Below are 14,844 nucleotides of genomic sequence, written 5' to 3' on the forward strand. Positions count from 1 at the left end.
AGAGGCAGGTGGATTAGTGATTGATGGGGGAGGACCCAACCTGTTGTGGGTGGGGCCATCTCTGGGTTGGTGGTCCTGCATTCTAAAAGAAAGCAGGCTGAGTCAGGGTGCTGGCAGTGGCGCGAACGGTGCAGAGGCAGTGGAGGACAACACTCAGAAGGCAGAGACAGATGGATCTCCCTGAGTTCAGGGCCAGCCTGGTCTACAAAGCAAGTTCCAAGACAATTATGACTGTTACACAGATAAACTCTATCTCAAAAAGCCAAGGGGAAAAAAGAGAGGGGAAAAAAAAAAGGCCAGGTGGCAGTGGTGCACACCTTTAATCCCAGCATTTGGTAGGCAGAGGCAGGTGGATCTCTGTGAGTTCAAAGCCAACCTGGTCTATAAGAGCTAGTTCCAGGACAGGCCTCAAAGGTACAGAGAAACCCTGTCTCAAAAAAAGGAAAAGAAAAGAAAAGAAAAGAAAGAAGGAAGGAAGGAAGGAAGGAAGGAAGGAAGGAAGGACGGACGGACGGACGGACAAGCTGAGCAAGCCATGGAAAGCAAAAACAGCACTCCCTTCATGGCCTCTGCATTAGCTCCTGTCTCTAGATTCCTGCCCTGTGCCCTGTATGAGTTCCTGTCCTGACTGCCTTCAATGACTGGACTAAGGATGTGGAAGCTAAATAAAACCTTTCCTTCCCAAGTTGCTTTTGGTCATGGCTAAACTAAGACAATGACACACACATTCCATCACAGCACTATGGGGGCAGAAATAGTTGGATCTCTGTAAGTTAGAGGCCAGCTTGGTCTACGATTTCCAGGCCACTCAGGGCTACATCTCAAGACCTTTTCTCAAAAAGAAAGGAAGGAAGGAAGGAAGGAAGGAAGGAAGGAAGGAAGGAAGGAAGGAAGGAAGGAGGGACGGAGGGAGGGAGGGGGGGAAGGAAGGAAAAAGAAAAAGCAACCTGGAAATGATCTAAATGACCAAGGACATTTGCATAGAAAGCCAAACTTTACCACATCTACTCTTCAGTCAACTAAAGTGGCAAGTGTAATGAGTAGTCCATGTGTAAAGTCAGGAGCAATCATCAACTAGCTAGCTAAACCAGGCATAGGGGTACAACACACCATAATCCTAGTTCTTGGGAATCAGAGACAAAGGGGCCCAAGTTTGAGATTAGACTTTAGCTACATGCTTTGATCCTGTATCAAAGCAAAAGATCTAAAAAATGCTGGCTTGGGCCAGTAAGATGGCACAAGTAAAGGTACATCAATCCTGATTAACTGAGTTTAATCCTGGGCCCTACATGGTAGAATGAGAGAACCCCCTCTGGCCAAGTTGTCCTCTGACCTGTGTGTGTGCATGCACCACGCACACACATACACACACAACAGAGAAGAGTAAATAATAAACAAATTTGTTAAAATAAAAATGCACATAATAGCATAAGTACAAGTGGAGAATCTGACAGGTACAGGTTCTTTAAAGAGTGTCTCTACATCAAGATTTCTAGAGCTGTCCTAAAAAGTCAACTGTTCAGAGAGAAAGGAAAAAGCTACTGCCTTGTCCTCTCTTTGTTCAGCTCCCCACCCCCTACTTAATCCGACTCCTCTCTGACATCAAAGCAGGATGCCTCTGACAAAGACAGGGAGATCTAGGCAGGATCAACATTTTCAAATGTGGCCCTTTACCAGGACTCAGAACACCTGCTCTTTTAAAACAGAACTCCATTCATCCAGGCAGGAGTTAACTCAGCAAACAGGTATATCAGCCTACAAACAGCTCTCCTGGGATCTGGGATAAGACAGGACACAGAACACGAGGTTTAAAAAAAAAAAAAATACAGCTTTCTCTCAAGCCGGCAGTGGTCACAAACGTCTTCAATCCCAGCACCAAGGGAGGCAGAGAGAAGGTGTCTCTGGAGTTCGAGGCTAGCCTAGCCTTGAGTACGGTTCAGGACAGCTAGGGCGACGTTACACAAAGAAACCCTGTGTCAAAAAAACCAAAAACAAACCAGGTAGTGGCGGCGCACACCTGTAATCCCAGCACTCGGAAGGCAGAGGCAGGCGGATATCTGTGAGTTCAAGGCCAGCCTGGTCTACTAGAGCTAGTTCCAGGACAGGCTCCAAAGCTACAAAGAAACCCTGTCTCGAAAAACACACACACACACACACACACACACACACACACACACACACAAAAAAAAAATACAACGAGAGGAAAACCATGCCTAGTACTGGAAATCTTGCAAACTATCCAGAGCTAGTGAAGCCATGGATATAGGAAGGACCTATACTATTTACTAAAACACCATAATCCCTAACAACAATCTAAACATTTGTCCTCATACCCTCAGAAAAGTCCTCAACCTTCATCAAGGAAACTTCTCTTTGCAACAGAAAGAACATTATAGAAAACCACAACCAATCAAAACTGAGAGCTGCTGAGTCCAGACTCAACAGATACATTTACAAAACACACACACACCTAAAGCTCAAGGAACATTGTGGAAGAAGGGGCAGAAAGATGATCAGGGAGTTTGCAGTAAGACTGGTATCCTAGTAACTTCAGATGTGGAGCAAGCTACCAGTTAGCCACAGAGGCCAGGCAGTGGCTACACGCCTTTAAAGGCAGCATTTGGGAAGTAGAGGCCAACTGGATCTCTGTGACTTCGAGGCCACCCTGGGCTACACTAGATTGATCCAGTCTCAAAGAAAAACAGAATGCTGCTGTGGTGGTTCACACCCTTAGTCCCAGTACTTGGGAGTCACACACTTTTAATCCCAACACTAGGGAGGTGGAGGCAGGAAGGGATACGGCTTGGGGTGGGGGAGTGGTGGAATATAAGGCCAGAGGAGGAAGAAGCTCAAAACATTCAGTCTGAGGACTTATAGAGACAGGAAACCCCATTCAGTCTGAGGATCTCACAGAGGTAAGAACTAGTGGCTGGCTGCTCTGCTTCTCCTATCTTTCAGCTTTTACTGCCTAATATCTGACTCTGGGTTTTTATTATTAAGATCATTTAGAACGTGAGCAACACCAATGCATATGCCAAAGCAGATGTCTAGAAAGTCCATGAGACTTCAATCCTACAGACAACTAAGAAATGCTGGGAGTGAACAAATAGTTTTCTCCAGGCAAGAGCACAGCAATTGATTATCCAATACCAAATGGTCAGTCCTGAAACATACATATGAAACATACATTATACAGACTGAATAGGTTATATTTATGAATATATATGTATATACACATACGTGTATAACAACAATTAATGAAAAAAGATGACATTAAATAGAGCAAGGAAGGGTATACAGGAGGTTTTGGAGGACGAAGAGGGAAAGGAGAAATGATGTAATTATATTAATTATAATTATATTAATTGCAAAAAGAAAAGAAAAACTTGGGGGTACTTTTGGGTTTTTTTTTTTTTCCAAGACAGGGTTTCTCTGTGTAACAGCCTTGGCTGTCCTGGAACTAGCTTTGTAGACCAGGCTGGCCTTGAACTCATAGAGATCCACCTGCCTCGGCCTCCCAAGTGCTGGAATTAAAGGCATGTGCTGTCACTGCCCACCACCATCTGGCCCAAGAAAAAAAAATTTGAAAACAAATGCTGGGTAAAAAACATTAGTATTAAGTGGCAGCAAGAAACCTAGATGGTTTTTCAAAGCTGGCACTTTCTGAGAAGGATCAACAGAAACAAAACTGGAACCCTGAGATTTCTCCTCAGGCCTACCTCATTATCTTCCCACTTGTGGGTTTTCTGGGTTCAGTTTCTCAAAATGACTGCAAGATTGTTTAACCTAGACTTATTGATGCTGGTGGAATCAACCACTCACACTGAGGAAAGTTGTCAAGGAGTTTGAAGGGTTCTAGTAGGCCCTGTCATAGCAAACATGGATCTGATGAGCCTTGCCCTTCCCCCATTCCATTTTCCTTGCTAAACTGTTGCATTACATGGCTGAATGTAGCCACCAAAGTCTATTCCCTTATTTAGCCACTTCCTCCTCCAGAGGCCAACCACCAAGGTCCAGCTATCAAAGTATTGAAGTCCAACAATCAAAAGCCCCCTTTTGGCTGCCCTAATTAAATGCCCAATTAAAACACCTCATCCTAACAGGGTTTCCAACCCTTTTCCCTTGATAAACTGCCATTGCCTGTCTCCTCTCTATCTAGAGGCAGTTCTTTGTCCCTCTGGGCAAATATCCCTTCTCCCTAGTGCTGTCTCATGTCTCTTATGCTCCACCCTTTGTCCCTCTAGGGCAAATGTCCCTACCCCCTTCTCCCTAGTGCTCTGTCTCCTGTCTCTCTCTCATGCTCCACCCTTTGTCCCTCTGGGGCAAATAAGACAACATGTGCTGAGAATCTGGTCTTGATGTGTCCTGATCCTCTCAGTTTGCGGATGTGGGTGTCTGTTCTTTCTCCTTGGAGATGGGATCTCACTGAAACACCCAGATGGGTCTTGAAATCCTGAACTCAATCTCCTACCTCATACTTCTGAGTAGCTGAGAAACAAGAATATAGCACTAAACTAAGACCAGGCTTGGTCTTCTCAACTCTACTGATAATGTTCTGCTCCATCAGTATTGCCAACCCAGAGGCCCACGCTGGTGTTTCCCTAGCTGGACCTTGGTGTTTGGCCTCTGGAGGAGGAAGTGGCTAAATAAGGGAATAGGCCTTGGTGGCTACATTCAGCCATGTAATGCAACAGTTTAGGTAAAAGGGAAACGGATATAAATAAAAATTTGTGTGACAATGTGGTATGTATAAAAATGTTCAATTCATTAAAAACAATGACACTGAAATTGAGTCTGGTGGTACAAGCCTGTATTCCAAGTTACGTGGGCAACTGAGGCAGGAGAATCATAAGTTGAAGGCCTTCCAGTCCTACAGAGTGACTCCAAGGCCAGCCTGAACCACTCATTGAGATCCTGTCTCAAAATGAAAACATTAAAAAAGTACAGAATAGGGGCTCAGTAGTTAGTAATACTGTCTGCTCTTCCACTTCCAAAGGACAGAGGTTTGCTGTGGGATAATCCTTCTGTACACTGAGATATCTGTTGCTTTCACTGGTTGATAATAAAAGCTGATTTGGTCTATAGCAAGGCAGAATAAGGCTAAGAAGGAAAGCCAAACAGAGATAGATGGAGAAGGAAGGGCCGAATCGAGGGAGACCCAAGTCAGCTGTCCAAGAAGCAAGATGCCTAAGGACTGGTAAAACCACCACCACATGGTAATACATAATAGAAATGGGTTAACTTAAATGTAAGGGCTATTAGTAATATGTCAGAGTTATTGGCCAAGCATTTATAATTAATATAAGTCACTGTGTGATAATTTGGGAAACAACTGCCAGGAATTTGAAAACAGGAGGGTGGGAGACAAGACTTAGTTTACAGAGGTTCAATTCCCAGCACCCACACAACAGCTCATAACCATTTGAAACTCCAGTCACAAGAGATGCCTTCTTCTGGCTTCAAAGGGCACCAAGCAAACTTGTAATGCACAGACATATATGCAGACAAAAAAATGTATACATAAGCCAGGCATGGTGGTGCACACCTTTATTCTCAGTACTCAGGAGGCAGAGGCAGGAGGATCTCTTGAGTTTGGGGTCAGCCTGCTCTAGAGTGAGTTCCAGAACAGTCACGGTTACACAGAAAAACCTTGTCTCAAACAAAAACAAATAAATAAAATAGAATATATAAAATATTTTTTCTTGAGACAGGGTTTCTCTGTATAGCCCTGCCTGTCCTGGAACTTTCTCTGTAGACCAGGCTGGCCTCGAACTCAGGGAACCACCTGCCTCAGCCTTCTGAGAGCTGGATTTAAAGGCATGCTCCACCACAGCCCAGCATAAAATTTTTTAGAGCAAAAAATAAAAATAAAAGGAACAGGGGATATAGCTCATAGATGGAAAGCTTGCCTGGCATAAAAGTTCCTGGGTTCAACCCACAAAGAGACTGTACATAATGTGACATTTATTACAAAACAAGAGACCAAAAGCACAAAGGAGTTAAAAATGAAAAAGAGCAAAAGGGGGTTGACAATTAAAACTGACATAAGCCTAGGAACAAATTTTGTTCACTGGGTATTGTAATTTTATTAGGAATTTTTGCAAACAAGAAAAAGCGGGAGTAAGCCAGGCGGTGGTGGCACATGACTTCAATCCAAGCACTCAGGAGGCAGAGAGGCAGATGGGTCTCTTTGAGTTCAAGCCCAGCCTGGTCTACAGAATGAATTCCAGAACAGAGATACACAAAGAAACTCTGTCTTACGAGGGGGGGGAGGGAGGGAGAGAGAGGGGAGGAAGGGAGGAAGGAAGGAAGGAAGGAAGGAAGGGTGAGCAGGAGGGGAATAGAGGGAAATATTATGGACCATACCTGTAATCCCAGTTTCTGGGGAGTCTGAGGCTAGTGAACACAAAAGTTAGAGGCCCACCTTGGCAAAACTTTGTTGAGAGAGACTGCAGCCTCAGATGAACCTTAAAGACCAGTGGTAGCATTCATTTATTTAGCACAGGTACTGGACAAGAAGCTAGCTAAATATCACTGCAGAACAGTCAGTCTGGTCCTTACAGCAAGTAAGTATGATACAATTTTAAAACAAAATCAAATCATGCAGGACTAGTGATATAGGTCAATGGTACAGCAGCTATTTAGCATGTGTAAGTCTCTGGACTTGATCTCTAGCACTGGGGGGGAAATAAGTATGCATTGGTGTGTCATTGGGCTGGAGGTACAGCTGAGTAAGACCCTAAGTTTGAACCTCAGTACCACACACAAAGAAAGACAGATCAGTCAACCAAGCAGAAAACTGAGGCATGATGTTAAAGGAACATGTGAGCCCGATCAAACAGGTTAAGGAACAGTGTTCTGAGGGCAAAGTGAGGACAGTAAGGGACAACTTCAGTAAGGCATAGATGGGTAAAGGTAGGAACAGGAAAATCAAACTGAATACATAGTAAATGAGGGCTATCAGCTATTCTATGTTAGTATTTTCTCACTTTCTTTCAAAGGTGCATCAATACATGAGAATAAAATGCCGTGTCTCCTGAGACAGGGTCCCTTGTAGCCCAGGCTGGCCTCAAACATTGCTGCAGATGACCTGGAACTCTTAATTCTCTTAAGCCTTTACCTCCAAGTACCCTGCCCAGTCCATTCAGTGTTAAAGATCTAATCCAAGTCATCATGAATGCTAGGCAAGCACTCTACCAAACGAACCACATCCCCATTCTAGGCTGTCATTTTTATGAGTCTCTTTCCCACTTTTGTGTCTGCTAAAGCAGCAGAGACATTCTCAAGGACCTCATTTTTCACCTGAGCTGTTCTAAAGGACAGCACCAGTATTAATTACAGCTTTAATTGAATCCAAGTTCAAAATTCAATGCAAAACCAGTTCAAAACCTCCAAGTGATCAGGGTACAAGCACATAAACCAGATATGGAAGTACCCCATCTATAACCACAACACTCAGGAGGAAGAGACAGGAAAATGTAGAGTTCCAGATTGATCTACACAGCAAGACTTTTCCATAAACAAAGGCTGAGGATACAGCATAGTGGTAAAGCTTTTTCTTAATATGGTCAAGTCCATGTATCCAATTTCTAGCACTGCAAAATAAGTACTTAAATTCATCTTATCATTCATATTCCCTTGTGTTTGTTTGTTTGCTTGTTTGTTTTCAAGACAGGGTTTCTCTCTGTAGACTAGGCTAGTCTCAAACTCACAGAGATCCGCCTGCCTCTGCCTCCCAAATGCTGGGATTAAAGGAGTGCACCACCACCTCTAGGCTTTCATATTCCCTTTTTGAAGGGTCTTTACACTAACAGATATATGTACGATCCTTATAAATCTTGCAGGACTGCTAAAACCTGCAAGATTTATAATTTGTCCTAATGCAATAATTAAGTACTTTTTGTTTCAGTTTTTGTTTCTCTGTTTTGTTTTGTTTTTTGAGACATGGTTTCTCTGTGTATTTTTGGCTGTCCTGGAATTCCCTCTGTAGACCAGGCTAGCCTCAAACTCAGAGATCGACCTGCCTCTGCCTCCCAAATGTTGGGATTAAAAGCATGCACCACCACTGCCCACACTTGATTTTAATATTTTTTGAACATTTTGTTTATTTTTTGTATGTGTATGGTGTTTTGCCTGAATATATGTTTGTGTATCACACGCATTCAGTGCCCATGGGAGCTGAAGATATTGGCTCTCTTGGGACTGAAGTTATAGTCAGTTGTGAGCCACCATGTAGGTCTTCTGGAAAGGCAGTCACCTGCTCTTAACCACTGAGCTATCTTCTAGCCTCTTATTTTTGAAGCAGGGTCTCAATTTGCATCCCTGGCTAGCCTGGAGCTTGCTATTCAGACCAAGCTGGCCTCAAATTCAGTGATCTGCTTGTCTCTCCTTCCACTGCACCGGGATTAAAAGTATGTGCCACCCTGCTAACTTAATAATTAAGGTAGAAACTGTCCAACCACTTTCAGCAGCAAATGACTACTGAGTACCCACTCTATGCCAGGTGCTCCCTACAAGCTATGTAAGGGCAAAGCGAAGACCTAACCATGACAAGGTCTGCATTTTAGTGGGGGCAGAGGACAGACAGGCATGTGCTATACAACTGTAATGGCCAGCAATACAAAGAAAAATGATAGGAGGAGAAAGTTCAAGCAGCAGTCACTCTAAGATGGAGATGTGTCTAACCCAAACAGAGGACTCTGAGGCCCAGAGTGAGAAAACAGTGGAAAAAAACTGAAGAACTGATGAGGTCAGGTGAGGTTGACCAGGGTGAACCATTAACATCCCACAGTACAGATAAGGAAACAATGAAAATGCAAGGGACTCAGCTATCATCAAATAAAAAGTTAAGTCCTGAGAGACAGCTGACCTTAACACTTCAATTTCTACTCAGAACACAAAGCTTCTACTCACAAAGATTAAAAGTATTATTTTAGAGAAAATGAAGAGGGCCAGAAAGATGGCTCAGCAGGTAAGGGCACCTAGTATTAACCTAAGTTTGAACCCTGAAACTCACATAGTAGGAGAGTCCCCCAAAACTATCCCCAGATCCCCACTTTGTGTACTGTGGCAGGCATGCAAACACACACACACAATTTTATATATGTGTGTGTGTGTGTATGTATATATACACATATATGTATATATGTATGTATATATTGTGTATGTATGTATATGTATATACAATCACTGACAAATTTCAAAGAGTAGCCTGATGCAGAAATAAGATGTAAGTATATAAGTCTATTCTCAAGTAGAGTCACTCTCTACAAGAGCAGCAGTACTGATGATACCACAGAAAAGCCCCAGATTCATGATCCTATAATGAAGTTCTAAGAGCAATTTTCTTTTAAATGTATTTTACAAGTTTTGGTTTTGTTCTCATCTTTTTCTTTACCTATTTTAAAACACCAGCAATATTTTTTTAAAAAAACTTGCTACGGGGCAGATATGAGGCACATGCCTTTAATCCCACACTTGGAAGGCAGAGGTAGGTGAATCTGGGGCCAGCCTGGTCTACAAAGTGAGTTCCAGGTCAGCTATGGCTACACAAAGAAATCATGGCTTGAAAAACCAAAATTAAATAAGTATACTTGCTATGATACACATTTTCACCTTATTTACATACAATGCTAGATGTACACATTTTGTGAACACTTAAATAGTTCTCACTCATTTTCTTTACTTTCACAAAGCTAATTCCCCCACGCTCAATATCTACACTGCCTTTGGAACCACAGGTTTCTTAAAATTTCAGTCCAGCCAGGCAATGGAGACATACACCCTTAATCCAGCATTCGGGAAGCAGAGACAAGCGGATATCTCTGTGACTTTGAGGCTAGCATGGTCTACAGAGTGAGTTCCAGAACAGGCTCCAAAGCTACAGAGAAACCCTGTCTTGAAAAGCCAATAAATAGATGGATGGATGGATGGATGGATAGACAAAATCTCAGTCCCATCAGTAACTGCATGCAAAGTGGTGACCAGGGCACATTCTGAATGACTGCCTGCAGACTGAGGCTGCTCATCATAGTACTTCAGATGACTACAGTTATGAAGCTAAGTATGGTTACCATCCATGGTGATGTAGGTATATACACTGTGCTTTTTGACCTGTTTTTTTATGAATATGGTTTTTCTATTCATAACTGCTATATCATAGAATTCATTTCTAGAGCTAGTCATATTTGTAAAAATATATGTTGTGATTGACTGTTTTATTGTGTAAAGTGGCCTATGAAATATTCCTGTACTTCTTATTTTTCCTCAAATAAATTCCCATTTTAAATGTAAAAGAGTAATAAATAAATTAAAATGTAATAGAAAATACATAAAGAAAATAAAGGCTGGGTATGATGGCACACACCATTAATCCTAATACTGGGAAGAGTTCAAGGCTAGTCTGGTCTATATCGTGAGTTCCAGGAAAGGCTCCAAAGCTACTGAGAAACGCTGTCTTGAAAAACAAAAACAAAAACAAAAAAAAACAAAACAAAAACAACAAAAAAAAGAGCAGACATGGGGAAGGGACATACTTTAGGTCTGTGAAGACAGGATTTTTAAGCAAAGGTGATAACTGCTTCTTCCCCAGCAAGGAAAAAGGGAGAGATTACCTACAAAAGAAACAGCATGTGCAAAAGGCCAGGGGGAGTACAGCCCATCTCTGGAGGAAGCAAAAAAGGGCAGGAGAAAGAAGCCACAGGAAATGTGGTTAGAGAAGAGAAGGGTGGGGGCACAGGCATGGATAGGGCATAGGCAGGCAGCTCACTCAAGAGTTCCTCAGTCCAGCATGAGGAGTTGGGAGGGACTTTATTCTACTGCAATAGAACCATGTGGGGGAAAACCAAAAAAACAACAATGCAACCTTATTTCTAATTTATTTCATTATAATATTTAGGAGTCTAGCAATATGCTTGAATATTTTAAGTAAGAAAGGTATTTCTACATTTTTTTCCCCAGAGACTCCTAAAAGTTACATAAACTGCAGGGCCCATATTACTAGCTTCTTTCTTGAATCCTTGAATGAGTAAGAGCTATGTTAATGTCAGCCTCTAGGTATAGAGGGGGGCAGCCTTGACATTGTGACACCAAGAATTCTTTCACCCATCAGTGAGCACTTTCTTCTTCCTCTTCCTCATTTCACATTGTCTTACGTTTGAATCAACCACTGGTGTAAACACAAAGATCAGAGGCACAAGAGCTCTTTCTGCTGACAGCTCAAGAGAGAAGAGGGCAAAACGTGAAGCTGTGTACAGCTCATCTGTCCCTGCAGCACTCCCACCCCACCCCAATTAGTGCTAGGAAACAAGGGGGAACAGTCCCTGTTTGTCTCCAGCAGCCTACACAGAAATATCTCCTGTTGTCACTCAGCAGTGCAGTGAGTCATGGAGGTAAATGCAAACTGCACAGAAAACAAGGCTAAAGGGCTGTTTGTCAAGAGGCACCTTAACACACCCAGACACCACCATCAGTGAGCATGGCCTGTCAAAGGTCCACCAGCCTTCTAAACAACCAATACAAGGCATCCGAGGGGGATAGTTTGGGAAGGTTCAAGTTGGTTCTATTATTGCAACCAGTTGTTCTGGGGAGAAAAAAAATAAGCCTAGGCCCAGAGAACATAAGAGACTTGTCCAGGCTCACAAAACTACAAGTAACAGAGCCAGGCTTCAAATCCAGCCTGCTCGGGCACACAGCCTCTAAAGCTAACTACTGTTTAGAACCTCCTAATCTCATCCAAATTTTTCTGCTATCAACTCAGAGGTAGTTTCTTCTAATATTCCAGATTCTGTTTCTCAAAATAAACAAACAAAAAAACAAAACGCCAGGCAATGGTAGCACACACCTTTGATCCCTGCACTTGGGAGGCAGAGGCAGATGGACCTCTGTAAGCTCGAGGCCAGCCTGGTCTACAGAGTGAGTTCTAGGACACCAACAGGTACACAGAGAGACCTGTTTCAAACAAGGCAAAGTTTTTTGTTGGTTTTTTTTTTTTTTTTTTTTTTTTTTTTTTGGTTTTTTGAGACAGGGTTTCCCTGTAGTTTCTAGAGCCTGTCCTGGAACTAGCTCTTGTAGACCAGGCTGGCCTCAAACTCAGAGATCCGCCTGCCTCTGCCTCCCGAGTGCTGGGATTAAAGGCGTGTGCCACCACCGCCCGGCAAGGCAAAGTTTTTTAATTAAAAAAAAAATTATTGGCTGGGTGGTGGTGGTGCATGCCTTCAGTCCTAGCACCAACACTCAGGAGGCAGAGGCAGGTAGATCTCTGAGTCTGAGGCCAGCCTGATCTACAGAATAAGGCCCAGGACACCCACGGTTACACAGGGAAACCCTGTCTCAAAAATAAACAAATAAGTTTAAAAAAATATTTTAGTATCATGTGTGAATACGCACATTCCACAGTATTTGTGTGGCGGTCAGAGGATAAATTTCAGGAGTTGATTAGGTCCATCCACTGCAGAATCTGGGAACTGAACTCAGGTCACCAGGTTTGCACAGCAAGCACTTTTACAGAGCTATTTCTCTGGCACCCCCTAGTCAGTTCTTTTCATGAAACCTCTCTTCCCTTTCCAAGGCTACAGCTACAATGTCAAAATTAACAAGAGAATGAATGACAACAGGTATTTCCACTTTCAAACCCAAAAATTTGAAGGAAGATAAAGCCCTAACCTTTGACAAGAATCCACAATGAACAAAATTTATCCTAAGGGCTAGACAGATGGCTCAGCAGTTTAAAAAAATTACAAGCTCTTACTGCTTTTGCAGGGGACAGGGGACCTGAGTTCAGATCCCAGTAGCCATGGCTTATAACTGCCTCTAAATAGTCCAGAGAATCTGATGCCTCCTTCACACAGGCAGACACACATACTCGTTCATAATTTAAAACAAAACCATTAAAAAAAAAAACAAGCTTGTGCTAATCTAATATAGTAGCAACTGCCTGTAATTCCATAATTCCAACACTCACAAAGATAAGTCAGGAGAATTTCAGTTCTACACCAGCCTGGGTTACATATACAGACCCTGCCCATCCCACTCCACCCTCTCAAAAACCGTCTGTCTTGAACATAGTTACCAAAGAATACCTCACCCTGAAAGGGGATGTGGGGGGCTTTTTAAAGGGCAAAATGCTGTACGTACAAAATAAACAAATGCTCACGATGCTGCCCAATGACATATGCTACAAGTCAATGGTCAAGAACAACCGCCAGGAGCTGATGAGGACCTAAAGGGATGTGTCTAAAGCAGGTCTTAACCTGGCCAAGCTCACACAAACCCAGTATCAGCCCTGCCATAACTGTAGGTTTCAATGCAAGTCACCATCCCGACAACAGGTCCCGAGTCATTAAAATCTAGGGAAAGGGAAGAGTTACAATAATCTCCAAATGGCAGAATGCCCGAAGCTACTTTCATTTTGTCAGATACCTCAAAGACTCACGTCGACAGGTAAAGATGAAGAATTTAATCATTTCTAGTTATTTCTCCATCTAGTCTGAGTGTCTCTCCCACAGATGGAACCCAACAGGTGGGCTCAAACCCCTCACCCCAAATACCCTTATGAAATAAATTGTACGCAAAACCGGCCTCTGCAGATACCGAGCACCTTTGGTTTGGCTTCCACGGTCATCGTTCTTAGTCTCAGGTCAATTTCCGGCTCGCAGTTAACTAAGCAAAGCCAGAAAAACTGGTGAGGGGATGGACTGTCGCATGAACGGCCAGATGAGGAGAGACTCTTCCCTCGACCAAGGCAGTACCCAAGGAGGCCATGGTCAGAGAATCCTCAAAGTGAGCCAGGTAACAGCCATGAGGAAGTCTGTGCACACACGCCCCCGCTGGCCAGGCGATCAACCGGCCACAAGGCCCCACAGGTGTCAGGCACCAAGAGTAATGGAGCTCCCCCATCCCAAGTCCACACTCAGACCCTGGGGAGGTATCAAACGCGCAGAAACGACCTGAATTTGCTCTGCGTCCCGTTACAGGCCAGAATCCCAGAAGATGCCCTTTAGGCAATAGCCGGGGAGACACACTAGGTTTCGTTTTACTTGGGCGAAAATTGATACCGGTGGCCAGGGGCGACACACGGGGTTAGGAAAGAGGGGGATCGGGACTCGCGGGTGCACAGCCGGTGTGAGTCAAGCGCACAATCAGTGCTTAGTCACCGATAGCCCGGCGGCCGGAGTTCCTCGCCCCCCGCCAGCCGGGGCCGTACGTGACGGAGCCGAGCCTGGTGGTGGCGGCCTCCCGGCCACTCCCGGTACTCACTCGGCCGAGCTGGTCCCGTTAACCGCCGAGCCATCAGGGGTCGGGTTCAGCTGGATGGGCGTCGGCTTCTTCTTGGGCATCTTGCAGCGAGGAAGCAGCCTGCAACTCGGCGGGGAGCGCGCGGCCGCTTCTCGTTTCCTCCCTGGGTTCTGCCCGGAGTCGGGGTGGCTCTGTCAGCCGCACGCTCCTGGGACCCTCCGCCCAACCCACGCGGGGAACCAGCTGCGCGCGCTCGGCGGCCCGGGACTCTCTCGCCTCAGCGCACGCGTTCCTTGGGCTCCGGCGGCCCCGCTACGCACTCCCCACAGCTTGGCTAGAGATGCAGCCCCAGAAAAAGTACGGCCACAGCCGCCACCGCACTCCGAGCCCCGGCGCACAGACGTCCCAGTGGGGGGGGGACTGGAAGGCGGGGGAGGGGCGGGAACGAGGAAAGCCCCGCCCCCACGGGGCTGCAGCGCTTCCCTCACGCCCGCCTGACTCCGCCCCCGTCGCTTCGCCGAGAGCCAATGGGAACAAAACTCAGCGGCAGATGACGCGGAAATACGTCACGGGGGCGCGGCGCGCTGGGCTGGGGGCGGGGTGAGAGAA

The 14,844-nt window shown here is 44.7% G+C and overlaps 1 protein-coding gene across 1 annotated transcript in view; it reads right to left on the reverse strand.

The window, feature by feature from the left end:
- Map2k1 (mitogen-activated protein kinase kinase 1) overlaps positions 1 to 14,643 on the reverse strand; it is a 68,835-nt gene extending 54,192 nt beyond the window's left edge. The window contains exon 1 of the mRNA XM_038323122.1: positions 14,257 to 14,643. Within this exon, the coding sequence (XP_038179050.1) occupies positions 14,257 to 14,336 (80 nt within the window). The 5' untranslated portion in view covers positions 14,337 to 14,643. The remainder of the gene's footprint in view (positions 1 to 14,256) is intronic.
- Positions 14,644 to 14,844: the final 201 nt, after the last annotated feature.

Source organism: Arvicola amphibius, chromosome 3 (genome assembly GCF_903992535.2).
Source record: "Arvicola amphibius chromosome 3, mArvAmp1.2, whole genome shotgun sequence".
NCBI lineage: Eukaryota > Metazoa > Chordata > Mammalia > Rodentia > Cricetidae > Arvicola > Arvicola amphibius.